This window comes from Leucopleurus acutus, assembly GCF_964270905.1.
Source record: "Leucopleurus acutus genome assembly, chromosome: 16".
NCBI classification, from domain to species: Eukaryota; Metazoa; Chordata; class Mammalia; order Artiodactyla; family Delphinidae; genus Leucopleurus; species Leucopleurus acutus.
The window spans coordinates 21,926,599-21,954,587 of record NC_139158.1 but is presented as its reverse complement, the minus strand read 5'-3'; the positions used below and the strand labels follow the sequence as shown (position 1 = coordinate 21,954,587).

Below are 27,989 nucleotides of genomic sequence, written 5' to 3'. Positions count from 1 at the left end.
TCAACCTGGATAATTTTTCCAATAAACCAAGGTACTGGCTGGAGTTTCATCTTTTTGATGTTCTCATTCAGCACTTCCATAAAAACTTCGTAGTCTGGCTTTGGAAGAACAACTCCAGGAAACAAATCTGATATAATTCCCTGTTAACAAAAATTCAAGATGTGAAAAAGATGAATTATCAGATACATAACCTCAACATTTTTCTAAAATGAGATCTACAGGTAGCAGGAATCCTTGGAAAATTCCAAACCTCATTTTTCCTGTACTGAAACTTATCTACAATTACAAATTCTAACAATATCTGTTAAACATGATTTTCCTTCCCCAGAATTTTAAAAGTCAGCAAATATTTAATAAGTCTGTGCTGTCTTTCAGTCATTATACTAGCAATGAACAAGACAGTCAAGATTTCTGTCTTAAAGAGCTTACAGCCTAGTTAGGAAGATAGGCATTAAAATAATTCCAAAAGAAAACTAATTACATTTGATATAAACAATTACTCACACTCAACAGCAAATATTCTAACAGTGAAACTGTTTTTATTAAAATCAGGAATTAGGGATATTGCTATTACCATTATTATTTAACATTTGGGGGAGGGTATCTGGCAATAGGTATGCTGGCTAGAGAATGGAGGGGGTGTCAGGAGATGGAAGAGGTGCCGAAAACATTTTTCATCTTTGGATGTCGAGTCTCAGTGCTTAGCCAAGGTCCCAAACCACTACATACCTGAAATAGAGGGACATCTTGAGCCAAGAACTTGGCCAGGTTGACATCAAGCAAGGCCCGGAGCAGCAGGACACTCTCATTCTCCTCTGGATACTTCAGCTTCAGGTTGCCAGCGGCAGTGAGCACAGACTTGACAGCACGCATGCCATAGTCATAGTGATGCTGGGAGGAAAGTTGCTCTGAACACAGGCGGTAGGTTGCAACAATCTTCTGGGCAAGACTGGGAGAGCAAAGACATGTCTGCAGACCCTCTAGAGAGGACCATGTCCTGCTCAGCAGACATTCCCAACATGCTTGTGCCCTGTCCCTGCAGAAGCCAGGCCTGCCCACGAACTTGATGGAGAAACCCTATCGTTTGAAGGCCTCTTCACAGAGTTACCATAATGAGCTAAGGAAGCACTGTGACTTTCTTTCAAAGGCAGGATGAAAAACAGCAAGCACATACATATGTATAACATATACTGTACAAGAAGCTACATGTGTCTATACTTTTATCTGTATATATGAATGTGTACGCCACACACACACACACACACACACACACACACACACACACACACACTTGGGAAGATTACGTCAAACGATTAACAATGTTAATGCCTAAAGAGTAGGACTAAGGGTCACAAAGGGGACACTCATTTTTGCATTTCTGTAACATTACAATTTTTTTCAATATCCATGTTTTACTTTTTTAATTCAAGAAAACCAATTCAAAATTTAATATACTCAGCACACAATACATGTATGCTCATGTGCACTGCCATATCTTATTTTTCCTGGGCACACGGGGGGGAACCACATTTCCTAGCCTCCCACACAGTTATGGGTGGCCGCATCACTGAGTCCTAGCCAGTGGCATATGAATGAAAGGGAAGTGTGCCACTTTGAGGGCTGGTCCATAAAAACCTCCTCCATAAGATCCTCTATGCTCGTGTGTTGTAGCTGTGAGATATAAGTAACCTGGGTCCCTGGGGAAGAACTCCTCTGATCACAAACACCCATTTTAGATTTCTAGGGAGTGAAAAATAAACTTTTGCTATGCTAGCCCATTGGAATTTGGAGGTCAGGTTTACCCTAACTAATGTACTTATGCACATTCCCCTTGCACGGCTCCTCTCTAACAAGACTGCTTTACTTTAAAAGCAAAGACTGTGTTGCTCATCAGAACCTGGCACAGGGCTGGGCATAAGGTAGGTGGTTTGCCAATTGAATAAATAAATGAACTGAACAGGCAAATCAATGTAACCTAAGTCTCCTATAGAAAAAATAAACCTCTTATGACTGAGGCAGCCTCTTAGCCTAGGAAGGACGGCACATTCTGTCGAGAATATCTGCAGCCCCTTGCATTAACAGCAAGGACCTCCAGGCCACCAAGACACTGTGGGCCTTGTGGAGATAACTGCAGTAACAAAAAATCAATTGATTATGGGCAAGACAATGTAAAAAGACAAATGTAAAATTTGAAATAGATCAATAAAAGGCATTTTACAATAAATATTCACAACTCTGGGTGCATGTGATAAAGACACTGATGCTTGTGTATGTCTCCGTCTTAGAAAACTGGGTAATACTTGAATGAGAGATAACCAAGTTGATTTGAGTAAATAAATATTATATTGATAACAATGTTAATTCTAAATTATATTAATTGTTCCTCTTCAATCTTGGAATAACTTCATGTTTTTCAGTCTCGCCTTAAGTCATTTAGGAGTGTGTGTGTGTGTGTGTGTGTGTGTGTGTGTGTGTGTGTGTTAGAGTGAAGGGTAGAGAATAGATGAGCGATTCTTCCTTAGAAGTCCAGGTGTATACAAATAGAGTGGAGGCCCTTTCTTGGTAATCTGAGCCATTTCCTAGTCAGGGATGGGGTCAGGACCAAGACCAGGGCTATGTGCTTTCAGATCAACTTGTGAGTAAAAGCAGTTTCTCAAGTTTCTCTCTTTTTTTTTCCAATGGACAATTTACCTTGAATCCACCCCACAAAAAGCCACTCTGTCACTCTTTCTTTAGAACCCACTAGAAAGCCAATATAACATACCTTCTGGAGTCTAGAAACCCCATAGAGTAGAGGGAGATTTCTCCAATGAGGGCATAATCTGGCACCATCATGGCCACTGTCCGAAACAAGGCCTGGAAAAGAAACAGCTCTCTAAAAATAAGATTTCATGTAAAGAACCTAAACACATAAGGTGAAAATGGGGGAAGGTACATCTACAGAGGCAAAGAGAAGTAACATGATCATTCAGACCACCCAGTGACAATCAAGGAAAGGAGGGCTGGAGGTCAAATCAGTGCAGAAGGACTGTCTTTACTGGACAGATCCACTGCTCCATGAACCTCCCCACTAGCCTTGTCCAGGTACATGTGTCACATTGGGTCCCTCAGTGGTTGTGTGGAAGGCCTTAGGTGCTGGTAACCTAGCAACACCTCATCCTCCTATGCCAAATGAGCATCATTCAACTATTGGAGCTTTCCGGTGTTCAGTGTAGACAGTAGAAGTCATTCAGGGATGCAGGATAATAATGTATTGGAAGAATCCTGAAGTCAGACAAATCTTGATTTGAGTCCTTGCTCTGCTAGCTACTAACTGTGGACAAGTTATGCAACCCCTCTAGACCTCAGGTCTTTCATCTCAGAATGTACTAACAACTGTGTCCTCTTCATAGTTCTCATGAGAACAAATGATCCTATGTAAGTGAAGTGCTTAAAAAGGTGTGTGTGTGGCACATAGTGAGGGCTCAATAAACATCAGCTATTGTTTCTAATATCTTGGATCTAATATCTTAGATCTTAGAGGAGAAGTGACTTGCCCAAGTCATGCAGTTAGAGGTAGAGCCAGGGCTAGAATCCAGGCTTCCTGACACCAACCCTGGGTACCTTCTACTATGCCACACTGTCTCATGAAAGTTGTTTGTGCAGATCTAACATGGTTGTTGGCTGGGAGGGGTGCAGGGGGGAGTTACCTCAACTGGGCACTCTAAAATGAGAAATGTGGCTCCAAATTCTACTTTGGTGTCCCTGGCCTATGCTGACCCTTAGGGATCTCTCTGACTTCTTTTCCATTCCCAAGGAGGAGGAGGAGTGCCTTGTCTGAATTAGATTCCAGGGAACTAATCAGAATGTGCTTCTAGCAGATGGAGCATCACGTACTAAAGTCAGCGAATGTCGGTTTTGTCCAGGTCTCTCTTGCGTCTTTCACGCAAGGGAATGGAGCAATAACTTGAGAGGGACTCCATAAAGAGGCAGGCCTAGAATTTTCCCTCTGGTTGCTCTTTTCACGCAGTTGGGGTGCTAGGTGCTCTTCCCACAGGTGAAGACCCATTCATCTTGCACTTTGTGTTTTTTCCTTCCATGAGAGCAGCATGCTAAGGTCATCTAGTGCCTGTTCCCTTAAGATGGCCTGGTTGGAATTCTCTCTCTCCCCCTTCAGAGGCACTTGCCTCCTCCCGCTTGCAGCAGGGCCAATGCTTATTGCCACAGCTGTAGCTCAGGCCAGCTCAGCAGTAGGTACCAGGGACATACAAGCTCTCTTGTTATCTCTCTAGCTGGTTGGAACAGCCTGCTTTGGTGTGGACACCACTTAGGCCCAACCAGCTTAGCTCCACGTGCTCTAGTCTTGGTCTACCAGCGTTCTCTGTGTTGGACTTTGATGCTCTCTTATAAGCAGATCTGTTTTATTTGGCCTACAGTGATTTTTTTTTTTTTTTTTTTTGCATTGAGACAGGATCTAAAAATAAGATTTCATGTAAAAATCCAAATTTCTGGCTTTTCCTGAAAAATGAGAAGATCTGACAATTCCTGCTTGGCAACAGTAGGCTGGGGCTAAGTAGGGGCTGCTGCCTCTAGATGGGGCATTTGTCAGAGTCCCTACCAGGCCCAGCTGGCTTTTCTCATTTATATTAACTGTCTGACCCCTGTAGACAACAGAAATAGTGATACTTCTTCCAGTGATCATTGTTGCCTCTTTGCCATTGGTTACTATGTATATATTTCCTCCCATCTCATGAGACCTAGTTGGGGAGATGGTGGAGTTCTGAAGCCAAGTAACGTCTTTACTTCTCACAGCTGAAAAATGTCAACTGGTCCCATCATCTGGCTTCTCTGTGAGACCCTCGGGTACTTCCGCAGGTTTCTATACCATAAAGTACACCCAGTAGTTACACACTCAGTATTTACCTTGAGGTTATCTGGCAGCTCAGCCCTGCCAGCATACCCAGGGTTCATGGTGATGAAGACAGCACAGGTTGGGTTCAGAGACAGCTCAGTGCCTTCAAAGATGAACGTCTTTAGCTTCCGGATAATGGCTTGTTGAATGCTGAGAATCTGCTGAGCTACCACAGAGAGCACTTCTACCTGGAGTGAGAATGGCTGGTTGATTTGAGCTCCTGCTTCTGACAGCCACCAACCCCACTATGCCAAAGTACCCTTCACTTAGCAAAGAAAGAACCCCATCACCTGAGAATAAGACCTTCACATTCAAAATTAGGAGCATGATTTAGGGTTTTGGTAAAGGAAAGGAAAATTGGTGTGTATATGCATGCATACATGTGCATACGTGTGTGTGTGTGAGTAGTTTCCATAGTATCTTATCTTTGTTTTACCTTTGTTCCAGCACCTAGCATAATGCTTCACCCATAGTATGTGTTTATCGGTTCAAGTTGCATGTTTACATTTCCTAATCTCGATTCCCTACCCAAATAGAATTAACCACCCCCTCTTTTGTGATGACTCCTCTGTACCACTGCTATAGACTTCTCTCATATTCTATTTGTAACGTTTAATTTTTATTTCCCTTTGCTAGACTGTAACAGTCTAGAGGGCAAAACCATTTTTTGCTCATCTTTGTATCATGCACACATGCAGAGTATCTGACATAGAGCAGCTGCTCAATAAATTTCTGAATGAGCGAGTGAGGGAATCAATTTGGTGAGAATGTTTATGTGTATAAAATATGCATTTTGTCTCCTTGGGGCTGTTTTTGTTTGGTTCATTGAGTACTTACTCTGTGCAAAGGGCCTTAGAGGAGACATAAGTCCATGTCACTGAGGAACTGAGAGCCCAGAAAAAAGTCCCTGCGTGTCCAAACCCTCCATTCAGTAGCCCAGTAGCAGAGGTACCTCAATCCTGTTGAACTCATCAAAGCAGGCCCATGCTCCAGCCTGGGCCAGCCCTTTGAAGAACTTCCCCATGGCTTTGTAATCTAGACCATCTGAGCAGTTGAAGACCACACACTAGAGAGAGGGAGGATGTGGGCACCGTTCAGGATGGGTTTCCTCCCATCTGAACCACCCTGCACCATGAAACAGAGGTGGGGCTCCCCTCTTCCTGTTTCACTGAAGGAGGTGGAGCCCCACTCTGCCTGTTACTCTGAGCCATCTTGAACTTCATGCCAATTCCCCTGGACAGCGGTCCACAGAGGGTTGGGAAAAAGAGTGTGCGGATGGACAGCATTTCCCTACCTGCTTGGCCAAAGCTCTGGCTAGATCTTTGGTGGTTTCTGTCTTGCCTGTCCCAGCTGGACCCTCTGGGGCTCCTCCAAGGTTCAGCTTCAAAGCCCCCATCAGTGTCCTAAGGAGAAGAGAATGCGAGCTCAGTGCCAAGTCCTAAGGCACAGGAGAGAAATTTGCTTTTGGTTTATTTTGTTTTGACTCAGACAAGTAATTAAATATTTTTCCCTGATTATATGAGCAATACATCGTCATTGTAAAAAGTTCTATTTTACTCAGTGTTGCAACCTCGGCACCTGGTACATGGGTGACACCTATAAGCATTTGTTTGAATGAATGATTGAATGGATAAATGAATATATACTTACTAAATGAATCAAAGAAAAGTAAAAAATCCTCATAAACTCCACATTCCAAAGATCACCAATGCCAATGGAATGATGGAAAATAAACATATTTCTCCCACTAGGTTATGAACTCTTGAGTTCAGGACCCAGATTTGATTCAGTTCCATATGGCAGGCACAAGATAAATGCTAGAAATGAATGATGTGTTAACTGTGGTTCCACAGCCCCTTGTATGAGCCTCTATAATTTCAGTTAACACACTTTCTTGTTATCACCTGAGGGTGTGTCTCTCCCCCACCCCATTAAGTTGAGGGTTCCTGGAGGTCATACATCATGCACAGGAAAGTTCAAGAAATGGTTGTTGAACAATGAGTGGAATAGATAAATGAATGAAGAACAGAAATCATAGAACATAGAAAACACGTGACTGAGGACTCTGAAATTTAAAAAATACTCAAGTACTATTTTTATAATTTAAAAAATTCTACTCTAAGGAATGTATAAAATCAAAGAAAAATCTAAACATCACAAAATTGACAAGTTCACAAAGTCCAGATTTCTAAAGTTATAAATTCCAAGCAAAGTGGCAAAGCACTCTGCTGAGCACAGAATGGCCATACCTCTTCATCAGACTGGGTGGCAGAGCTCCGAGACTCCTTGCCTGGGTCCTTTACCTGGCCCCTTTTTTAACTCTGGCCATGGGATCTCCAGGCACCATCTTGATTCCTGCCACTGGAGACCTTTCTACTTAAGCACTGTGCCATTTTCAAGGAGAGACAACAACGTGCTAATTGTTGGTTTGAACACATTAATTTGCATTAGATTAGGACTCCTACTGGGTTCTCATTTCTGGCCTAAGGCCCAGTTTCCATGCCCATCTGTGGGACCATGGTGATGAAGGGAAAAATTCTAAAATCTGAGAAACTAAAATATAGACGGTGAAGGTAACAAACTCAAGATGCTCTAACCTTCTTCCCCAGGTTTTCCTTTTGGAATTCTCTATTCACCCTTCAGAGTTTACCTGTAGCAGCGGTCAGTGAGGGGCGTAATCACCAGCCGGGAGGAGTTTCCCAGGTACTCATAGCCGTATAAGGCTTCTGTAGTGATCATCTTCACCTGTACATCCTTGGCATCCCAGTAGTAGCGCAGTTGGGAGATCCACTGGAAATCATTCAGGTCACAGACACTGTCTTCAGATAACTTGGCGACCACATCACGAGCTGTGGGGACACAGACGTGGAAACACACACTTGCAGAGCCATCAGCATCCTCCCGTCTTCACGGATTCCTCAGAAGGGTCTGACTGAGGATGTCATCAAGGCCACCCCTCACTATCTCGACAATTTTAGGCTCAACTATCCTCCTCGCCCATCCCCAAACTTCAAGCAACATCTGTATTTATGTATTATATAAATTTATAGTATTAGCTACTGTTATCATTCCCAAACTCTTGGGAGGCTGAACCAGAGGGGTTTGCAATATGTAGTTGCCCCAAATGCTATCTTATCCCCAGTGTGACCCTTTTGGCCCTGTTCCAGGCCTCTTAAGAGAACACGATCTGCCTTGCCTGATATAGTTAGCAAGGGCAGGGGTCCCATGAATCCTTGTTAGATGTATTCTTTCCATGAAGGGGGGTGTCTGAGAAACTAACTAGGAGATACATTTCTAGGTTTTCTCCTTTCTGTCATGGGATTGTGAGCCTAATTTACTTTTCTCACAGTGATGGGAGCCCTGAAGTTGATGAATGGACATAAGTTTATGAGAATCATTCATTATTTTTTAGGTAACTCACAGGGCAAGTGCTATTGTGATCTTAGAACTAGTAGAGCAGCTTGAAATCAGGATTTCAGAAATATAACTTTGCAAAGGGACACTTCTGTAAGTCTACTGCCTCTCTGTGAGAGAAATCTTTATTACAGTAAAATCCAAAACCCTACAGAGAAGAGTCCTTGCAGAAGATTACACCAACAGCTCTTCCATTCACCCCAAGGAATTTAATTCCACACCAGATCCCTGGGAGAACCCAGAGAGTGGTGGCAGGAGCAGGGTATGTGTGAGAGATCCAGGAAGGTGAATCTCAAGGCACTTCGTTGTGGATACCTTCCCTATGCAGTGTATGTTCGTGTGTTTGTGCATGAATGTGTGTGTGTGTGTGCGTGTGTGTAAACCCAGCCACTCTGAGGTATCCTGGGCAGTAACCATGCTTGCACTTGTTACTCCTACCAGTTAAATATGTAGCCAGATGAAGATCACCTTCTGCCTTGTCTCCTCCGGATTTCATGCTAGTCTATCCAAATGAAATCAGATTGAAATGAGCATCAGGGATTGAAATGAGCATCAGGGAGTTCCCTGGTGGCCTAGTGGTTAGGATTCCAGGCTTTCACTCCCGTGGCCCAGGTTCAATCCCTGGTCAGGGAACTGAGGTCCCACAAGCCGTGTGGCCAAAAAAGAAATGAGCATCAGCCTCACAGAGAGTAAGATGCATGAACTGCCAGTAGGAAGCTGCCAGTATGTAAGCAAAAGAGACACTGTTCCCAGGCAACAAGTTTGGTCCAGCCCTAGTTTCCTTGGTGATGATGGCGTGACGGTGTGGGGGTTGTTTGCTCTACATAAAGACCCTGGTTCTTCTTCCTCCTTTCCTCCTTCTCTCCTTCTCTCTCTCTCTTTTCTAGGAAGAGCTGGAAGGCATCCTCTCTTACCCATTCCCTCCCTGCATCACTGCCCATTTCCAGTCTCTGGGTTTGGAATCAGACATAAGTTCAAATTACAAAAGCATCCCTGCTACTTACTAGCTGTGTGCCTCTCAGCAAGTTATTTGCCTCTATAAACCTCAGGCTCTTAATCTGTGAAATGTGTATAAAAATAAGACAATGTATGTCAAGCACTTAGCACAAAGCTTGGCACCAAGTAAGTATTCAAAAATGTTCATTAAGATCAGTACAGGGAAATCGATCCGAGTTGGTAAATCTCAAAAACGTTGGGGATGAGAGGGGAAAACATAAGATGGAGATACACAGAAGCACTGACTCCTCTCCTTACCCCCTCACTTACTTTCAGTTGGAGAAGCCTCTTCCTAATGAGAAAAGGGACCTGAGTCATTCCATCCAGAAGGGAGAGAGGCAAGCCTGGCAGCTCTTACTGGACAGTCAGTAATGCGAGGGAAACCTCCTTGCTTACCGTGGACATCAATGACTGTGAGGGCCCCAAGGGTGAGTCGAGCCCCACTGCTCAGTTTTCCTCGCACCAGCTGGACAATCTGTGCAATCTGATCATTGCTCTTTTTCAGAAAATCCTAGCAGGGGAGTAAGATGGGACAATGGGTTAAACTGGATTCTCTTCTGGTAATCTCTTTTCTGGAATGACACCATCCATAACCCCATGGTCCAAACCAGACTCCTGGATGTCATCCCTCAAGCTCCCTTTCCCTCACCCCTAGTCATTAACATTGAGACAAATTTCAAATGCATTACGCTAACTGAAAGAATTCAGATTTGAAAGCCTAGATACTATATGATTCCATTTTATAATATTGTGGAAAAGACAAAACTATAGGGACAGAAAACAAAATGGTAGTTGTCAGAGGCTGAGAATAGGGGAAAGGGTTGACTACAAAGGGTATGAGGAAAATTTTAGGGTGTTTGGAACTATGTCTTGACTGTGATGGTGGTTACACGACTGTATGTGCTTGTCAAAATTCAGAGATGCACACTAAACGGCTTCCCTGGTGGCGCAGTGGTTGAGAGTCCACCTGCCGATGCAGGGGACATGGGTTTGTGCCCCGGTCCAGGAAGATCCCACATGCCACGGAGCGGCTGGGCCCGTGAGCCATGGCCGCTGAGCCTGCGTGTCCGGAGCCTGTGCTCCGCAACGGGAGAGGCCACAACAGTGAGAGGCCCGCGTACCGCAAAAAAAGAAAGAAATGCACACTAAAAAGGGTGAATTTTACTATATATAAATTAGGTAGTAAACCAGAATTAACAAAAATACCTGAAACTCAGATTAAAGTAGACAAAGGAGATCTGAAAACTAAATGCATGTAAACATGTAATCCTGGATTGGATCCTGAACCAGGATGAGTATAAAAGGTTTATAGAATAGATAATAATATTGTATCAATGTTGATTTCCTGATTTGGATAATTGTACTGTGGTTATGTAAGATGTTAATATGTGGGGAATCTGGATGAAGAGTGTATGGGAATTCTTTGTATTATTTTTGCAATGTTATTTGCAGGTCTGACATTATTTCAAAATAAAGAGTTAAACAATAAAAATGAATTAAAAATGGGACTTCCCTGGTGGTGCAGTGGTTAAGAATCTGCCTGCCAATGTAGGGTACACAGGTTTGAGCCCTGGTCTGGGAAGATCCCACATGCCACAGAGCAACTAAGCCTGTGCGCCACGACTACTGAGCCTGCACTCTAGAGCCTACGAGCCACAACTACTGAGCCCATGTGCCTAGAGCCCATGCTCCGCAATAAGAGAAGCCACCACAAAAGTCCCCGCACTCCAACGAAGAGTAGCCCCTGCTCACCGCAACTAGAGAAAGCCCACACGCAGCAACGAAGACCCAACGCAGCCAAAAATAAATAAATAAATAAACAAAAACTGAAAAAAAAAAAAGAAGAATTAAAAATAAGTGAGACCACCCTAGGCTCACCTCATTTTCCCCACTTTCCTGTTATGGTCTTCTTTGGCAAATGATTTTAACCCTCTGAGTCTCAGTCTCCTGATCTGCCAAATCCCAATAATTATAGCTATTCTTCAAGTGGTTTTGAGGATTAAATAAGATAGTGTATGTAAAGCACTTGGCACAATGTCTGGTGTGAATAAAGCACCCAGTAAATAGTGGTGTTGTTATTAATTATAATATCCGTAGTACATAGCAAAAAAAAAAGCCTTTTTGATGTGTCCCCATCACCCTTGGCGTGTCTGTAAAGCCGCTGGTGATGGAACTGCCCCCTGCATCTCTCTTACCCACATGCATTCCACAGCAATTCTGGACCAAACTGCCTTCAGTTGCTGGAATGCACCGTACTTTTCATCGTCAGACTTTTGCACATTCTGGTCTCTCTCTCCTCTCTCTCTCTCTCTCTCTCTCTTTCTCTCTCTCTCTCGGGAGTGATTTCTCTTGTCCCTATTCATATTTTATGTCTCCTCTTAGACACTGTTTTTCTGGGAAATCTTCCCCTCTCTTTTCTCCTTCCTTCCCATGCTTTCTGGATCCCTGTACTTTCAGTATCATAGTTCTATAAAAGAGCCTTTTTATCTCCCCCCACTAGACTGTAAATCCGTGAGGACAGGGACCATGACTGTCTCATTCACCTCTAATTCCCTTTGCCTAGCAGCAAAGTCCCAGTTGCAACGTCAAACAAATATTTGTTAAATGAACAATGGGTAGATGGATGGATGGATAGCAATTCTGTACCAACACCTTTAGGATGCCAAGGCACATCATTCAGCATTCATTGTACTCCAGGGCTTGAGTGTGTGATGGGAAGCACTCTCCTCTTTTACAGGTAGGAAAACTGGGGCACAGAGATACAGTCACAAAAGTCAGAATTTTTTAGTGTTTCTGAGGTTTGAAATGATGTACGTGAAAGCAGTTTGCACGTGTAAAGTGCAACACATCTTTTAGGAATTATCAACAAGATATCTGTAAAAAGTGAAACTTGGTCAAATACTAATGTTCTAATTTTAATGTATAAAGCAAAATATAGTAAATTAAAATATATTCTAGCCACAGGCAATCATATTGTATATAGGGGGAATAACAGGAATTCTGATGAGATAATCATGGGAAACTATACCATGGTAAAAATGTTGGGAATGGAGTTACCATGTAGTCAGTCAAAAAATATTTATTGAGCAACTACTATGTGCTTGACACTGTAATAACCCTCTGAGATATAATAGTGAGGCAAGAAGACATGCCCCCTGCCCTGTGGGGTTTATAGCCTAGGATCTAAGTACTGAATAATTTACTAGCATCTCATTTAACCCTTCACAGTAGTAAGGTGTGGTGCTACAATTCCTTCCATTTTATAGACAAGGAGACTGAGGTTCAGGTTATGTAGCTTGACCATGGTCACATATCTAACAGTTGGAGGTGTCAGAATTTGAACTCAAATCCATCCAGGTCTTGAACCCTCAAGTACAGGCATCGGTGGCAGAGTTAGCTGGAAATACGTGTGTCCGGATCTGAAGACAAGCAGGACCTGAGCATTCTTGGTCTCAAGAGAAAGCTGAAGGAAAAGCTGGAGATGGGTTAGTGTTGGACTGGAGGTGCTAAGAAGGGATATGGTGCAGGAAGAGTAGAGGAAAACAGGACCAGGTGGCTTCTTGGCCCAGGAAGAAGATGAGCAGTCTCTGCTGGCAGAAATTCTGCCAGGTTGACAATTGGAAGCAAAGGCTGAAGAAACAGGATACTGCAGCCTAGAATTTCCGTCTGGGAAGAAATGTGAGAGTTCTTATACTACAGAACTCCAGGACAGCCCTAATTCCCAAATCTCTGTCCCAAAGAGAACCCTGCCTTCTGTGACACCATGGGGCTGTTTATTTTTTTGTTTAGAAAAATGGCTACTCTAATTATATGTCATTCAAATCATAATCAAGCTCAAATCTCCTCTACAAGCTTCATGACAGGCTCACTTACCGGTAGGGTCTTTTCAACCAGGGCTTGGGAAACCTCCTGGGTCCAAAAGATGGAGGAGACACAGATAACCACCTGGCCAGGCCACTGCAAGACCCAGTGATTACGAGGGACCTGGGAAAGTGCAGTAGGGCACATTGTAGGGTCAGTTCATCTTATGTGATTTAAACTGACTTCCTAAAAACATCTACCACCATCTTACCCCCTCAACAAAAACAAAATTCATCTCCAACCTCCGAGGCTACAAGGCTTGACATTTCTGGGATTACGGATTTATGTCTTCCTCCCTGAATTTTATGAAAAAGAAAAGGATCATCACCAACAATTTCATTAACTCTGTCGCCTATAAGTTGTCACTTGCCAGCTACCTCTACAAGGATTAAGTTATGACCTGCTGCAGCTGCTGACCTTCAACACCCCCTGCAAGGAGTTCAGGGTGGAGATCAGGAATGAGGCACTCTGTGCTCTGGGAAAAACTGGCAGAACAGGTCTTCAGATAATTAGATATTTTCAGGAAACCATTTTATGAGCCCAATTCTTGCATCTCCTCGTATCTAGGAAAGCACTAAAACCCTTCATGGTGACATCTGCTCCTCGTGACTAGCAGCGACCTTCACGAGACCAGCAGCAACCTTTTGCAAAAAATATGTGATGATTGCATGTACTCCCCCTTCACCAAAATCACATATACACTGACCTTCCCCCCCTACATCTTTGGAGCATTTTCTGAGAGATATCTGAAATGCTGTCTCCCAGTCTATAGTCCTCATTTTGCCCCAAATAAAACTTAACTCACAACTCTCACGTCGTGCATTTTTTTTTCAGTCAACAACTCCTTTCTTTTTTTTTTCTTTAATGCTCCTATCCAGGGATTTTACATAGTTATAATCAAGGTGTTGTTCAGAAGGTATTTATATAACTACTCCTTTTGATAGCTACATAACATTGCAGTACTGCCCCACGATTTTCTTAGCCATGACCGCTCTAACTTTTTTTAAACTATAGATAGGGAAATTATAGCCTGAGGGACAAATATGGCCATATCTGTTTTTGTAAATAAAGTTATACTGTAATACAGCCACGCCCCCTGCTGAACCCATCATCCAAGGCTGCTTTTCTATTAGAAAGGCAAGGATAAATAGTTGTGCCTGGTGTATATTGCCTGCACAGCTGAAAACACTTACTATCTGGTCCTTTACAGAAAAAGTTTGCTGTGTCTGGCTACAGATGCAATTGCATGAAATAACTTCATGCAGGTAGCCGTTTTTCTTTAACTTAATTTTTGATTTGTAATATGTCATGGGACAAAGGACTGGTCTTTCATTTACAAGGCAAATACTACTGAGAGGGGCAGCAGGGTCAGTCCTTGGTACTTAGTGGGAAGGTGTTAATTGAATACCCCTTTTTTTGATGGAAAAAGTCCTGGGGATAGGGGTGGGGGCCCCAAAGTGAGGAGCACCTAAAGTAGAGGAGACTAAATATCTAGCCTGCCAACATTAACCTTGCTGGGAGCTGGCTAAAGAGTAATTGCAACAGGTTCTTTTCCCTTAGGCCTTCTGTTACACAGGTCACCTAAAGCTTTGGGAGCTTAATGAGTTGTGCCCTTCAGGGCATGTGTAATGTTAAAAAAGCCTGGGGGAGGGGATGCTTAATTGGGGAGGGGCTCTAAATAAACCGCTTGCCATCAATTATTTTCACAGAAAGGACTGCCCCACAGCAAACAAAGGGTTCTGGCTCACAGGCTATGCTAGTGTCTGCTGCTTCTAACTGCAAACGTTTTATATTCAGAAATACATACACTGCCCCAGGATTTACAGGGAAAGGAGAAAGAGGCACAGAGGGGTCAGGTGTTACTCAGCAGGAGAGGGGTGGGTTTTAGCAGAAGACAGGCTTCCATTTAACCTTGTCCCCAAAGTTCTTGTTGGTGTACCAACACCCTGGCATGTGTACCCCAATTTTCATTTACCTGGACATATGCTTCAATCCCAAGTCTAATAACTTCCCGCATACTGGCAAGCATCATCTGTTCCACCTGCTGGAGCCATCTTTCCACCATGCCCTGTGGGGTGAGACAGACAGAGAGGCAGTAACAGTTAGCCAAGCCTGGAGGGAGGGACCATGGGCAGAAGCCAGCTTTCTCTCTGGACAGGGCTGGAGGGAGGCCAAAGGTTTGCACACCTTCAAGCTAGTATTCTTTAACTATTGGTTTTACACTTATTTACTGTATTCTAAGAAGTGTATGTCTCAAAAAAGGGGCAATAGGGAGTTTTTAACATGCACTTCTTTCATATCATTTTCTGGAAGACAACTGTAAATAAAGTTATTTATGTCTCTCTCAGGAGACAAATGACACATTTACACTTCAGTTTGAGAAATAAAATATTGCCTCTGCCATATCAGTGATCAAAAGATGCTGCAGCCATCAGTGACTGCAGCCGCCACCTCCCAAAGTGAGCTGGTGAGCCCTGAGGGAACTCAGGATGAGAAAACACAGGATGCTGGCCCCAGACAGCTGACGCGCATGTCAAAGGAATGATTTCAGTGAGCCTAGACTTTTGCATTTTCCCATCCATAGAAAAGCACTAAATTCCTTAACTTGAGATATCTGGTTTTCTTTAATTAACAATAATCTTTTGAAGTTCGGGCTACCTGCCCTTTGTTGCAAAACTCCTATATATCTCCCCTCCTTGCCTCCTCCAAGCCGTTTTCTCAGGGTTACTTGAGATGCTACCTCTCCAGCTTGAAGTCCTAAGAATGGCCGCTGAACAAAACACACCTCTTAACGTTTAGGTTGTGCATTTTTTTTTTAGTTGACAAGTTCATAAAATAAATTGCTCATTTCTAATTGAACAGTTCTAATTCTTGCATTATTCCAGTGGTCCCCAAACTTTGCTGTGCACTGGAATCATCTGGAGATCTTTAAAAATTATGGATGCCTGACTCCCACTCCCAGACATTCTGATTTAACTGGTATGGGATGTAAGCAGGGCATTTGGATGTTTTTAAAGCTCTACAGGTAATTTGAATGTGCAGCATACTATTCAGTGTTAGAATCTCAGGCAACTGTACCTGCTGACCTCAGGTGCTCATGAGCTAGCTGGTGTCTGGTTTTAAGGTATGATCCCTGGTTGTTGCAACTTAAATGTGTGGGTGGCAAAAACGGCAAGGCAAGAGTACTTGTCTATTTCTACGCCGGGTGCTGTCGTGTTCAGCAAGAGTGGAAGTAACTTACATTTTACTCATTTGATAAGAGCACATGTATGAAAATCTGAGTTAAATGGCATTAATTCCATGAAATATTATTGAAACACCTGCCCTTTAAACACCTGCCCCATCTGACCAGATCTCTTTAAAGTGGGCTCTTCTCACGGGGATTTAAACAGCATTAGTTGTTTGGATCTGATTCCTGCTGCTGCCTCCACATCAAGTTCGGTTGAAATCCTTCCACAAATTTAGGATGCCATGTGAATTGCAGTATAATCTCCATCTTAGAGATGAGCAAGTAGACTCGGAAAGATTAGTTCCCCAAAGTCACCCGTCATTAAGTTGTGTAATCTAAGTGTTCCACACCCAGGCAATCTGGAACCAGAGTCCAAATGTTTAACCAACATGCAATCTGCCTCTCTCTGTTTCACTCTGTTATGACGATAAGAACCAAAAATGGGTAAGTGGAGTTACTTTGGCTTCAGCTGGGGAGATTTTCTGTTTGAATGGAACGATTTCTTTTTCTGAGCTGATCATGCCCACAATCTCCATGCTGTCTGTAAACTCCAGCTTGGCAATTCCTTCAAAGCACTTCTTCAAGTGTGGTTGAACTCGGAGGGGGTCCTTTGTCTCTGACAAGATCTCCAACAGCTCATCATTTGATAGGAAGAAGAACCTATTGCAAAGCAAAGGAAGATGGCTACTGGAATCTCTTCTAAGAGCTTCTTTTTCCAACAAGGTGATACTCCCCAACAGGTAGATGACACTCGCGTGAATGCCAGCTACTTCTAGAGTCTTATCTAAGGCCCACTCCTCTTCACCATTTTTCATCTAGGGCATAGAAGGTGGAGATGGTTTTGACTCAGAGCAAAAGAAAGGAAGAAAGCTGGTATATGCGGATTTTATATGGCTGGGAGAGAGGGGTTGCTACCAGGTGAAAGAAACCTGGATAGAGCAGTGGTTCTTAACCTTGGCTGCACTTTAGAATCATCTGCAGAGGTTATAAAAAAAAAATTCCAATGCCAAGGTTCCACTTCCCAGAGATTGTAATATAACTGATCTGGGATTGGGTCTGGGAATTTGTATTTTTAAAACTCCCAGGAGAGGGGGCTTCCCTGGTGGTGCAGTGGTTGAGAGTCCACCTGCCGATGCAGGGGACGTGGGTTCGTGCCCTGGTCCGGGAAGATCCCACATGCCGTGGAGCAGCTGGGCCCATGAGCCATGGCCGCTGGGCCTGTGCATCCGGAGCCTGTGCTCCGCAACGGGAGAGGCCACAACAGTGAGAGGCCCGCGCAAAAAAAAAAAAAAAAAAAAAAAAATTGCTTTCTAAGTTACACTAGCCACATTTCAAGCACTGGATAGCCACGTGTGGCTAAGGACTCAAACTGAGGTCTGTTTAACTCCAAAGTCCAGGCTCTTGAGTACTATACCCCTCTAATGGGGTATTTGACCATGCTGGTTCCACTGGTGTCTATTCAACCTCACTCTAAATAGTGACCGTGAAGACACACCTTACCCCCGAGAGCTGTCTTTTGGGGAATGGAAAACCTAGAAAGAATATGGAATAGATGAGTAGAAGCTAACTCTCAGTATGAAAAAATGTAATTCTACCTATATATGGGTCAAGAGGGCAACTTCAAGCAAGAGAATGGTGCTGAATACCTGGGGAAAAATAGTCTCTTCTTCTCCAAGTAGTCATTCAGCCCCTTCTGGATGTCCTCCAACAGAAGGTTGGCTTCTTGAAGCCTCTCAGCCATCCGTGGTTGGTCTGCTGCCACCAGAACCCTGGTATCTTTCACCTAGGTTCCATAAAAAAAGGTGATAATCATCATGGGGTTCCCAGATCCTGAGACCGGTTATTGTAATGAGTGTGCGACCAGCCCATCAACTAATGACCCTCCTACCCTAATCACCTCCTAATCCCACAAGGCTGACTGCTCATATAACATGACCCTCTTCCTCTGGCCATGGTTGACTGGGCTGGGGTTGGGCACCTGAAACCGACGAAGCCAATTATATTTTAACTTCTGGGATTGTGGAATTCAGACCACGACATTCTATACTAGTCTGCGCTGGTCCCTTGAACATTTGTTAAACAACTGAGTAACTGAATACAGAGAATTACCTGAATTCTAAAATTATTCTCAATCTATAAAAGCTTTATTGCATTATCGTGTAACAAATAAAATCTTATACCTCGTTAGGAATGAGAGCTAAATTATCCAAACTGCTAATAGTCACCTCCACGAAGTTGGGATTTCAAAAGGCCTCTACTTTTTATATTTCCTATTTCCATGTTTGAATTTTTAATAACAAATAACTTTTGAAATTAGAAAAAATTTATAGAGATACTGAATTTGCAAAAATCCAGTTTACTAATAGGTTTCAAGGGACACGGCTGCATTGCACAATGAGGAACATCTGTACGGCATCCCTCATTCCTGATGGTGAGAGGTGCTAGGTAGTAAAAAACTCACGGCTTGGGACATGAGTGATTTCCAGTAACTATCAACGATGGCAAATTTCCTGCCCTCTTCTGGCATCTGGGCTATGATGTCCTCTGAACTGAAGATTGGTTCCAGGTATAGCCAGGTGGCTTGGCATTTTAACCAGGCATCCAAAATTTCCTGCACGCGAACCAGCTTTTCTTCCCAGTTCTGCAAATTTAGCATTTCATATCTGAGTCACTAACATGCCACTCTGCATCGCAGACCCACTGACAAATGGATGCATTCACTCATTCACTTGTTCCACAAAGACTTATTGAGTGCCCACTATGTCCTGGTCACTCTTCTAGGCAAAGTGGATACAGCACTGAGAAAAAAACAAGAGTCCTTGCCCTCATAGAGTTCTTCTCCTAGTGGAATAATCATCATAATAACAACAACAACAACAGTAATATTTATAAGGCTTACTCTGTGACAAGTGATGGTCTGAGTGCTTTATGTATGTGAAACCAATTTAATCCAACAGATTTATAAGGGAGATATTATTACAAAGCTCACTTCACAGGTGCAGAAACTGACATACAACTAATTCAAGTAACTTGTCCAAGGTCACACAACTGATAAGGGGCAGAGTCAGAATTTGAACCCAGGCAGTCTGGCTCAAGTTGGTGTCCTTAGCCTATCCCACTTCCACAGACAAAGAGCAAAGGAGGCCAAACCTTGTGTAATTTACATTCTAGATTACTATAGCCCATAAGGTACTTTCCATATGTACTTTTGTTTGGTGCATTCAAATAATCTCACCTTCTCTTTTAGCAGACTGTTGCAAAAGCTCAGTCTGGCAGACTGTTATAAAGGCTTACTTGGATGGTTATTGCTTTCAGTCTTTTGTTGTTTTTTTTCCCTAATCAAGAGAAAGTGAGTTTCTTTGTTAATTGGACTTAAAAACCTTCTTCCGAGACTTCCCTGGTGGTCCAGTGGTTAAGCCTCCGCTCTTCCACTGCAGGGAGCACGGGTTGGATCCCTGGTCAGGGAACTGAGATCCCTCATGCCACACAGCCAGAAAACAAAACAAAACAAAACAAAAAAACCTTCTCGCTCCTCCAAGAAACCTGGAGCTAACAGGCCATCATAAAACATTCAACCTCATTTCCTCTTACCCGGCATTCTGTTTCTATTGGTTTGACAAATGGAGAGCCACACATGGTCTGGGTCTTTATCACGTGATCATCAAGTAGCAGTTGAATGTCATCAACTGCACACAAGATGCTTGTATCCTGTGAATAAAAATGAGCACCCCGTCAAAATCGCAAGACCTCTGCCCCACAGATTTTTATGCTGACCCTCAAAGTCCTCATAGCTCAGATCTCCACGCTTGTGGGACACTATGTCTTGTAGGAGGTGGAATTTTCTATTTCCTTCCTGGAAAATATTCCTAAAGACTTTTTTACCTCCTTTGCAGAAATCAAATACAGTCCAAGCCTAGATCTGCAACCAGCATCTGTTGAGAAGAGGAGGAATTCTGTCCCCTTCCCTGTGTTCCTGCTTTTCTGTTCACTTGTTTTCCAGGCTCTCCCTCAGGTAGAATCAACTGCTAATCTTGTTAGGTCTAGACCTTTGGCTCCCAAACAGTGTGCCCCAGGGCACTGCAGCAAACTCACAGCAAATAACTGTGGTTATTTTAAAACAAAATACAAATGTTTTTCTTTTAATTTATACGCACTTTTTCCCAGACCTTTGTTCAGTTGATGGGACACAAATACTTAAGTTGTTTGAACCCAATTACTTCATAAATAAAGCTGTTACGTATTTCTTTTGGACTAGAGAAGGGAACCATTTAAAAAGTACTCAGATACCAACAGCACCGTGAACCAAGAAAGTTTGGGAACTTCTGACTAAATAATTATTTGGCCATATTTTCCTGGTAGTTAGGGTTACTGTGCCTTAAAGGTTAGCCCCTGTAGATGGACTTTTCCTCCTGGGCCATGTGGCAAGAAAGCTGATAAGGGTCTGTCCCTTTGTGGTAGGTCTGGTCTTTCTTGCCCTGTTTTCACTTCTTTCAAACCTACATCTGGGTGGTTAATTTGGAGCGAGGATATATTCTCTCATCCCCCTTTTACCAGCAGCTCTGCACTGACAGGTGTCCAGCTATTAATGAACTGGTACCTCGATTCCCATTTTACTGTTGACCCTTGTCTATAGCTACTTCAGTCAAAAACTCTGAAGAGTGGCCAGATGTAACTGAGCGGTTATCAGGTTCCACGACTTAACTGCTCATCTCAGCCCCACAGCCTCTAGCAGTATCTAATCCAATCAGATCCTGTAACAGCAAGTTGCTGGGACACACGGTTGCCTGGTCTTGCTGGGAGAGGCCCCCAGTTCTCCTCCCTCCCACTGGCTTGTATACAGTTCTTAGTCAAGTGAAATCAAGGCATCAAGACAAAAAGGAAAAGAAGTCACAAAAGGATAACATGCAGCCTGGGGGAGGGAGGAGTATGGGAGCCTTTAGGGTTTTAGTTCTCAATCCACACTGCACTTTAGAAAAACCAGGGGTGCCTTAAAAATACAGATGCTCAGGCCAGAGTGATATTGTGATTTATAATAAGAAACGTATCTTTGGTCTTTGTTGCCGGCACAGCTCTTAAAACCCTTGGAATTTCCTAAGGGATGAGAGCAATAAAGGCATCTTTTGTTTTGTTATTGAGGTGGGTTTTTAGACCACACCGAAGGTTGGGAGCTGGTTGCCAGGAGAGCCAACCCTGTGATTAGAGGGTTGGAACTTTTAGTTCTACCATCCTGACCTTCTGGGAGGGGAACAGGGATAGAGATTGAGTTCAATCACCAGTGGCCAATGTTTTAATCAACTATGCCAAAGTAATGAAGCCTCTATAAAAACACAAAAGGAGGAAGAGATATGGGAACATATGTATATGTATAACTGATTCACTTTGTTATACAGCAGAAACTAACACACCATTGTAAGGCAATTATACTCCAATAAAGATGTTAAAAAAATTAAATTAAAAAAAAAGGAGAGGGTCCAAGAGAGCTTCTGAGTTGGTGAACATGTAGAGATTTGGGGAGAGTGGCATGCTCAGAGAGAGCATGGAAGCTCCACACCACTTCCCCGTAGGCATTCCATCTGGCTGTTCCTGGGTCCTATATCCTTTTATAACAATCCAGTGATCTAGTAAGTAAACTGTTTCTCTGAGTTCTAACAAATTAATTGAACCCAAGGAGGGTGTCGTTGGGCCCTCCAATCTATAGCTGGTCGGTCAGAAGCACAGGTGATACCCTGGGCTTGAGACTGGCATCTGAAGGGGGGTGAGGGGGTTCGCAGTCTTGTAGGACTGAGCCCTTACCCTGTGGGATCTGATGCTGTCTCCAGGTAGATAGTGTCAGAGTTGAGTGGAGTTGGAAGGCACCCAGCTGGTGTCAGAGAATTGCGTGGTAGGTAGTGTGGGAACTCCAGCCACCTACCCCAAACACACACACTTTGGAACTGAGTGACCAGAAGTGTACCAGGGTTGAAATGCACTGGTTTAAGAGCTGACGGCCTGCAGTATGTGAGTTTCTGCCTGTTGCCTCCACGATGTACAGCTCACCCAAGCAGCAAGTCCTCCTACCCATGGCCCATCCCAAGAGCAAGCCAGACCCCAGAGATGGCTGAGCAAACCCTTCAGGTTTATGCACCTCCACAGGCACTCTGCGAACTTACAAGTTTTCTACAAGCGCCAGTGATTAAGAAAGTCTACAGCTTTGCTCTTCAAAATACGGTCCAGAGACCACAGCTTCAGTATTATCTGGGAGCTTGTTGGAACTGCAGAACCTCAGGCCCCAGCCGAAACCTGCTGACTCAGAACCTGCACTTTAGAAAGATTCTCAGGTGATTTCTGCACTTAATAACACTGGAGAAGTGCTAAGTATTGTCTACCTCAGGTATACTTCTGAGGGACCTGGGGTGCCCTCCCAGGGAGATGTTAATTCAGGAGGCTTGCTCAGCTCTTTTTCAACAGAAATCTTGTTGCTCTGAATCCAAAGGCCTTTCTCATTTGAAAATGCATCCCTCCATGGTGTCTGGGAAGAAGGCTGACTGGCACAGGAAGGCGGACAGGAGGAAACAATCTGACGCAAGGGCATAGTGATTATAGACAACAATACTGTATTAAAAACTTCTACGCTGCTAAGAGACTAGACCTTAATTATCCTACCACAAAAAAGGAAGGATAATTATGTGAGGTGATAGAGGTGTTAGCTAGGGTGGTAATCATACCGCAATACGTAAAACTATTACATCAACACACTGTACACTGTAAACTTACACAATGTTATACGTCAATTATATCTCAATAAAAAATTTTAAAACAGATTAGTTAGAGATCCTTCTTCTTTGAGTTCTGTTGCAGTTCTGAAACGAATCCCTTCTGTAATTTACTACATAATAAATGGGCTGCTCTCAGGGGGCCGAACAGTTGGACTGAGACTCACGGTGTCCCTGTACTTCACGAAGTTGAACGTCATGTTAGCCCAGTCTAACTTCATTTTCTCCAAGTTTTTCTCCAGAGAGTATTCCTTACTGGCAGTTGCACCAATGGGCTCCAGTCTAAAGAGAGAACACAGCGACAGTAACATCAATGGAGGAGGCCTCAAAACACATCAAAGGAGGAATTTCAGCTCAGCCATTAGAGAAATTTAAAAAGCCTTTAATTTTACTAAAATGTTTACCATCCTACTCTAATATTTACCAGCTAGCTCCAGTGTTTTGCAGGGTTTCTTTACACTTGGAGCTAGTGACTTTTTGGGCTGTGTTATGCGCTGAATTGTATCCCTCCAAAAATCATATGTTGAAGTCCTAACCAGCAGTACCTCAGAATGTGAGGTACCCTGTTTGGACATAGGGTCTTTAAAGAGGTAGTTAAGTTAAAATGAGGTCATTAGGGTGGGTCCTAATCCAACATAACTGGTGTCCTTATAAGAAGAGGAGATTAAGACACAGATACGCACAGAGGGAGGACCATGTGAGCACACAGGGAGAAGGCAGCCATCTGCAAGTCAAGGAGAGAGGCCTCAGAAGAAATCAACCCCCTGAAAACCTTGACCTTGGACTTCCAACCTCCAGAATTGTGAGAAAATAAATTTCTGTTGCTTAAGCCTATGGTATTTGTTATAGCAGCCCTAGAAAACTAATACAGGTTGGATAATTCTTTGGTGTCAAGAGCTGTCCTGTGCACTGCAGGAAGCTTAGCAGCATCCTTGGCCTCGATCCACTAGATGCCAGTAGCTGACAACCCCAGTCCCCACCTCTTGCCAGTTGTGCCAACCAAAAATGTCTCCAGATGTTGCCAAGTGTCCCCTGGGGGTGGATACCCCCAGTTGAGAACAACTGTTTTAAGGCCATTAAAACAAGACTTCCTTTTTCCATTTTCATTTACTCCTTATTATTCCTATTTACTTCAGAATTATTATTGACTTCTTATTCAGGTCTTAGACTTTCTGTTAATTTATATGATGGCTTTTTTCCCACTCCCTGTCCCTACCTTTTAAAAAAACACCTGCTATCTTCCTGATGCACTGGGTCCATCCACCTACAGACCCTCTGTTCTATAGAAAGGGGGAGGGAGGGAGAGAAGGGGAAGATAAATTCCTTTCTTCTTGTTGCCACAGGAGAGCTGGGTACTAAATGCAGGCGTGGCTAAAAAATTGGGAAGCAAAGGTTTTGGAAGGAAAAGGAGGGATTATTCTTTCTGCCTCAGCACTGCCTTTCGCTGTATCCTTGACCATCTGGTCTTTACTTTCACGTCAGGAAACTGAAGCCCAGAGGAAGCAAGTGACATGTCCAAAGCCACACACACAGCTGTGGAGTGCCAGAACCAGTTCCTCTGACTGCTAATCTGGTGTTTCTTCCTCCCCTACTATGTGCCTTCTCCTCTCTCTTTGTCAGAGGAGCAAAAGAATTGCTCACATGTGGTCAGCCAAACAGCTCAACTAAACAGAGCTGAAAACCCTCATCTGGCCTCATGTAGGGATGTAGAAGAGGCCCGGATAATGCCAGACAATGACTGATCAACACCTCAGCAGCATGGTCTTCATTCTAAATGTGACCTTCTTGGGAGACAACCAAAATGAGCGTGCATATAGAGAATAATAAAGGCAGGTGCCAATCCAGATGAGTATGAGACAAACAGGCTGGCGGTGTGGCCATGACCCAATCACTTGACAGGCTTTCGGTCCCCATCTGCTCATATCAAGCATTGTGGGTATAATTAAATAAGATAAAATGCTTGCAATGTGCCTTATGACTTATAATTATGCAAATAATTGCACAGGGGAGGAATTAATGAGGTTGGGAGTCCATGAAGTATATCGAGTTGACCTTATCCAAATGTACTCAAGATGCTCACTAACCGTGGGCTGTGATAAAACTGCCTTAACTATGGGATAGTGGGATACAAGGAACATCACACTTCACTAATAGGTAGTAGCTGAGAACTTAGATGTTAAATCAGTTCAGGTTACACGCCTTATCTCATAATCCTCACAATAACTCCAATCACCTAGCTACTATTATTATTTCCATTTTACAGATAAGGAGACTGGGCACATAGAGGTAAACAACTTGGCCAAGGAAACACCACTTCTAGATTTGTCACAGCTGAGCACATTGGCATGAAGCATGGCAGTGTGCTGTGTATCTGCTCAGTCTCTGTCTCCTTTGATGGGTTTATCTTTTCAGGCAGTAAAGTGTAATGGTTAAGGCTCTGAAGTTAGCTAGCCTGGGCTCGGGTCTTGGTTCTTGTGACCTCTGGATATTTGCTTAATCTCTCTAATCAATTTATTTCCTCATCTGTAAAATGTGAATAAAATTAGCTAGAATATTAGGGTGTTGTGATGGATAAGTTGGTTAATTCATATAAAATGCTCAGTGCAGCATAAGTGTTCTAGAGCTGGTATTTCTTGGGAACATCTTATTGGGGAAATTGAGGCCCTTTAATAAAATAGCATAAACCTGGTAAAAATGCATGTGTCTTGTATATCACTTACATGCGGAATTTTAAAAAATGGTACAAATGAACTTATTAAGAAAACAGAAACAGAGTCACAGATGTAGAAAACAACCTTATAGTTACCAGGGGGGAAAGGGGAGGAGGGATAAATTGGGATATTGGGATTGACATATACACACTACTATATATAAAATAGATAACTAATAAGGACCTACTGTATAGCACAGGAAACTCTACTCAATATTCTGTAATGGCCTATGCAGAATCTAAAAAAGTATGGATACATGTATATGTATAACTGATTCACTTTGCTGTACAGCAGAAACACAACATTGTAAATCAGCTATACGCCAATAAAAATTTAAAAAAATAAAATAAAAGCCTGTGTCTGTAGACCTGCTCCTTAAAGAGGGACAGTAGTGGTGGTATTGGGGGTCATCAGAGTATTCAGGTGGCAGACAGGTTTGGGGGCCTGGAAGGACCTTAGATTAGGTGCTTGCCCTGCCCCAGTATAAAGGAAGGGCTTTCAAACTCTAGCAGGCATCACTATCGCCTACAGCAGCGCTGTCTATTCGAAATATAACCTGAGCCACATATGTCATTTCAAAGTTTCTGGTAGCCAATTTAACATAAGTAAAAAGAAACTATTTTATTTAACACAATAAATCCAAAATATTATCATTTCAACATACAATCAATATTTAAAATAATTAGATATTTTGCTTTTTTTCCCTCCTTAATAAGTCTTTGAAATCCAGCCTATAGTTTACACATTTAGCACATCAAATTCAGAATAGCTACATTTCAAAGGCTGAGTAGCCACACGTGGCTAGTGGCTCCTGCACTGAACAGCGCTGATATGGAGGATTTGTTTAAACGCAGATTTCAGCTTTCAATCCCCTGAATTTCTGATTCAGCAGATTGGGGTAGGGCCTGAGAATGTGCACTTCTAACAAGTTCTCAGGTGATGCTGATGCCTCTGGTCTGGGGTCACAGTCTGAGAACCTCACGTGTTGAGTGAGAACCAAACCCAGTTGCCTAACTGGGTCTCTAGTCTTAGCAATACACCTCCCTATGCATCACCCTGAAGGAAGTGTGGAAAAACAAACAGGGTCCTGAGAATCTCTGGTCCTAAAAACAGCAGATCAAATAGTACAAATTCTCACATATGAACTCCAGGGGCATTTGGAGAAGGAGAGAAAGCAAATGAAGAGATCTCTCATTTGACCATATTTCATGAAATTTTAGAGCTCAGGGAGCCACTCCTGTTTGCTGCTGTTGTTTGTTTAAAGAGGAAGAAACTGAGGCCCAGGAAGGTGAAATGGTTTTGCCCAAAGTCACTGAGAGCTGGGCTTGAGGCTCAGGTTCAGAGAACTATTTAAAAAAATTTCTTTTTGAAATAAAATCTCTGACTCAATTTTCTAGTCATAATCTGACATCAACTCTGCAGCTGGAAATGAAAGCTTCACCAGCAGCTAGTCAGCTGAAGTAGAGGTTACCCTAAACCAGAATGAGAAAAGCAGCCTGCTATGCGGCCATTCAGTCATACAACTGTGAGAATTCATAGACACTTTGACGAAAAAACTTTCTGAAGGGAGAAGCCTTACTTTTCAATGAATTTGCCAAATCCAAATTCCAGCATATTTGAGAGGCAAGTCGTTTCAGTGGGCTTTACTTCATAGCCGACAATCTCACTAATCTGCAAAGAGAAAAACAAGTGTGTATTGTCCAAGGCAGTGTTGTCCAGTAGACTTTCTGTGATGACTGAAATGTTCTATATCTGTGCTGTCTCGTGCAGGAGCCACCAGTCACATTCAGCTGTTGAGCACTGGAAAGGTGGCTAGTGTGACTGAGGAACTGATTTTCAAATTTTATTTAATTTTACTTAATTTATATTTAAATAGCTACGTGTAGCTAGTGGCTGCTGAATTGGACAGCGCAGGTCTAAGGTTTTGGGAGGTGGCCTAGGGCCCACCCTGCATTGTGTCTGGTTTGCTGGGGGTTGTTCTCCCACCAGGAATTGGCATAATGCAAACTTGTGGGCACCTTAGAGGCTCACAACCAGGTCTGGTTTGTTTTTGTGCTCCCAGGGCTGACTGCAAAACCTGGTCCATGACAGAAGCTGCTGTAAGCATTTGCTGAATAAAAGGAGGAAGTCTGTTA

The 27,989-nt window shown here is 43.1% G+C and overlaps 1 protein-coding gene across 1 annotated transcript in view; it reads right to left on the bottom strand.

The window, feature by feature from the left end:
- The window catches only part of DNAH3 (dynein axonemal heavy chain 3), a gene marked incomplete at both ends in the record, with an annotated part of 188,647 nt that overhangs the window by 90,618 nt on the left and 70,040 nt on the right, over positions 1–27,989 (bottom strand). The window contains 16 exons of the mRNA XM_082858163.1: positions 6–140; positions 730–949; positions 2,765–2,856; positions 4,903–5,079; positions 5,844–5,957; positions 6,186–6,294; positions 7,542–7,740; positions 9,698–9,812; positions 13,175–13,285; positions 15,138–15,230; positions 16,850–17,051; positions 18,038–18,174; positions 18,853–19,032; positions 19,983–20,099; positions 23,311–23,425; positions 27,434–27,525. Of these exons, the coding sequence (XP_082714289.1) occupies positions 6–140; positions 730–949; positions 2,765–2,856; positions 4,903–5,079; positions 5,844–5,957; positions 6,186–6,294; positions 7,542–7,740; positions 9,698–9,812; positions 13,175–13,285; positions 15,138–15,230; positions 16,850–17,051; positions 18,038–18,174; positions 18,853–19,032; positions 19,983–20,099; positions 23,311–23,425; positions 27,434–27,525 (2,208 nt within the window). The remainder of the gene's footprint in view (positions 1–5; positions 141–729; positions 950–2,764; positions 2,857–4,902; positions 5,080–5,843; positions 5,958–6,185; positions 6,295–7,541; positions 7,741–9,697; positions 9,813–13,174; positions 13,286–15,137; positions 15,231–16,849; positions 17,052–18,037; positions 18,175–18,852; positions 19,033–19,982; positions 20,100–23,310; positions 23,426–27,433; positions 27,526–27,989) is intronic.